Here is a 3,484-nt window from a genome sequence, read left to right on the forward strand (position 1 = left end):
TGACCTGATCCATTAAAAATAGATTCACATTAGACTAGATAGATTGAATCAAATCTTCCAATTGACACCACCAAATTCGTAACTACCAACTCTCACTTATAATAGTCTGATTCTGATCAATAAAAAATTACCATGTACGTAAATTTTGATAAATTTTCATTAATTAATTGATGATCTGTGTACACCTTAATACAAAGAAAGCGTCACTGCTTTGTGGGGAGTTCAATTCAGCATGTGAGGGCTGAGGGGTGTGTAAGTAACTAACACGTCTAATGGAAAACCTGTTCCATATTGAATGAAGTGACAAGTGGCAACTCATCATCCCCTCGTCTCGTGAATGAAGCAAATGATTAAAAAACGCATTCCTTATTCTCTGAATATAATAATTGTGTTGCCACTCCACCTGTTCCTATTGTCAAGTTTTATATGGTAAATTAATTAAACAAGGAAGAAATACCAACGGAGGAGTGGGCAGAAGAAAAAAGTGGAGCCGCAATATTAACAAAGTTATATATATATATATGGTATTTATATTTATATATACGAGTGTGTGGTTTGGGATTTTTGGCACTAAATAATTATATATAAATATAAATATGCAATGAAATACTATAAATATGCAAGATGAGAGAAGGGCAGATAGCAGGCATGGACATGGGAGGACGAGAAGGGTTGTTGAGCTTGCCCTCTCAGGTATATTAATTTTACCCTCTCAGTCTCTCACACACATATGGGTATTTAATATAAAACAAAATAGAAATTTAACGTCGAGACATACAATAATGTGGACACATCTCTTTTTTCTTACTGCAACTAAACTAGGTAAATACAAAGAAATGTTCACGTTGTCGAGACATTCAATAATTCGCAACTTGTTTCCCTATGGTTTAAAAAGGGAAACTAGTCTCTCCTGTTTTGTGCTTGTTCGGATCATCTCTCTCTCTCTCTCTGCGCCCTCTGCCTATCTTTCTTTCTCTCTCTCTCCTCTCTCCTCTCTCCTTTCGTTTCTTTTCTCACACTCTCCTTGTCTCTTCTCTAAGGACTCGTAATTATAACTTCCCCCAACAAGGTCAGGGAGATGGGAAGAGCACCCTGTTGCTCTAAGGTGGGTTTACACAGAGGTCCATGGACTGCTAGAGAAGACACATTGCTCATCAAGTATATTCAAGCCCATGGTGAAGGCCATTGGAGATCTCTACCCAAGAAAGCAGGTAAATAGCTACTAGCTAGCTAGTTTCAAACATTAGTCGTGATTCTCTTTCTCTCCAACTCCAACATTAGATGCTTTTGGGTTTGCTTTGATAAATAATGCTTCCAAAGCTTTTATTGACATTTTTTATTCTTCTACATCTGTATCTATTAATCTATAAAATGGGTTTCCTTGTTGAATTCTTTGCATTCCCATCACAGCCACCAAAATATTCAAGGAAATTAAAACAAAAAAAAAAAAAAGAATTTGCCCATTGTCTATATATGTTGTCAATTCTCAAAATACTTGTGTCTTTTTCAAAAAAACAAAATATTGGAGTTGGACAATATTTCTGTAATAATAGAAGGTTGCAGCAAACCAATCTCCTGCTTTTATCTTATTATATATAGAGAGTGAATGAATTTCGTTAAAATTCATGAAAATTAAGCTGATGAGATAATAAAATCGGTTTCTGCATCAAGGACTCCTAAGATGTGGAAAGAGTTGCAGGCTAAGATGGATGAATTATCTAAGACCAGATATTAAGAGAGGGAACATCAGCCCGGAGGAAGAAGACCTCATCATCAGACTTCACTCACTTCTAGGCAACCGGTGGTCTCTCATCGCAGGGAGACTACCTGGTCGAACTGATAACGAGATCAAAAACTACTGGAACACCCATCTCAGCAAAAGATTCAAAAGCCAAGGAACCGATTCAAACGCCAAAACCAAGGCGGCAAAAAGATCCACCGGAGAGCCCAAGAAGAGGAAGAGCAACAACCAGCAAAAGAAGAAGAAGAGCATCGGCAGAGGGAATAATGATCAAGAGACAACCAAGACCAAGATCCATCTACCAAAGCCCGTCAGGATCACCTCACTCCCCATCTCCAGGAACAACAGTTTCGAGTACAACACGCCATTAAGCCTGCAAGGAGGAGAGAAAGGAGTAGTAGTTTATACAGAAGATTTAGAGCTTCCATGGCCCTATCTCAGGGATGGTGCTACCACCCTTATTGAGGGTGATCAAGATCATAATCTCGTCGTCGGTGGGTGTGATCTTGGATGCCAATCTCAGATTCCAGTGAAGGATAATGGCATGTTAGAGAAGCTCTACGAGGAGTACCTACAACTCATCAACACAGACACAGAGGAGGATCATCAAGCTGAACTAGATTCCTTTGCGGAATCTTTATGGGCCTGAGAGCTCGAGAAACGTAACGGAGAAAGGAGGAGAGAGGGAGAAAGACAAGACAATTAAAGCAATTAGTGTACCACAATCTATCTAGGACACATGTCCGATCATGGAGACATCTTTCTTACGAAAGCGAAGCTCACCCCACGTCAAAAAGTGGTGACGGATGCCTCGCCTATTTACTCTTAGTCCTAGAAGGCTAGACTAATCTCCTCCTATTCTTCTACACAATCAGTTCACGCGTTTAATTACTTTCCTCCCAGGCTCCCACCTTTCTAGATGTTGGCCATCAATTTAGCATCTTTAGCCAAGTAGGGAGATGGGGGCAGCTGGATGTAGCATGGTTGGTCCAAGGTGCCATAATTATCCATAATAAACTCGCCTAAGTGAGAGAGAAGAGGACCATTTGGAGATACAGGGTCAGGGTGTGTACCAATGTCTTAATGTGTGATGATGATGATGTTTTGTAATTTTTTTTGGGATATTTATGGTTTTTCTTATTTATATATTTTTATTAACCTTCTGAATGCTCAAACCCCATCTATTATCTTTTGTATTTTCTCACTTATGATTATATTTTCACTGTTCCAAATTAATTGCACAAACATGAGATGGAATTAATTAATCTATATATAAAAACCCTTATTATTCTTTTAACACCTTCACAATTCACTATCAGAATGCAAAGCAGCTTATGAAATATGATGGAATTAGACCATGTAGTTATATGAATGAAAGAGAGATAGAGGACGCCTAGCTATAGCTATACAATGAACTACAGAGTTATGAAACACTGAGCTGCAGAGTTACATGATCCAGGAATATAAGTGATTGAGCAACAGCCAACAGAGGATGCCATGAAACAAAACCCTGCCTGCGCAATCGGCCATGGTGTTGATAACTCGCCATAGGGTAGAGCATTTTCTTCCTAACAGGGTGTTATTAACAAAAATATGATGATGCCTCGTATAATAATAATAATAATTAGCGGAGGGCCCTGCGAAATGGAACCGTCGACCTGTTGAGTTATTGACGTAGTTTCTGGTAAAAAACCGTTGAATCGGTCAATGATTCATTGACCTGAGGGATTGAATCGTCGATTC

The 3,484-nt window shown here is 38.9% G+C and overlaps 1 protein-coding gene across 1 annotated transcript; it reads left to right on the forward strand.

The window, feature by feature from the left end:
• Nucleotides 1-912: 912 nt before the first annotated feature.
• LOC104594282 (myb-related protein 308-like) lies at nucleotides 913-2,921 on the forward strand. Its single transcript, XM_010254517.3, has 2 exons — nucleotides 913-1,211; nucleotides 1,672-2,921. Exons 1-2 carry the CDS (start codon nucleotides 1,079-1,081, stop codon nucleotides 2,388-2,390), a joined length of 852 nt encoding a protein of 283 aa, XP_010252819.1. The 5' UTR covers nucleotides 913-1,078; the 3' UTR covers nucleotides 2,391-2,921.
• Nucleotides 2,922-3,484: the final 563 nt, after the last annotated feature.

The sequence above is a fragment of the Nelumbo nucifera genome, chromosome 3, assembly GCF_055504915.1.
Source record: "Nelumbo nucifera cultivar China Antique chromosome 3, China Antique-T2T, whole genome shotgun sequence".
Lineage (NCBI taxonomy): Eukaryota > Viridiplantae > Streptophyta > Magnoliopsida > Proteales > Nelumbonaceae > Nelumbo > Nelumbo nucifera.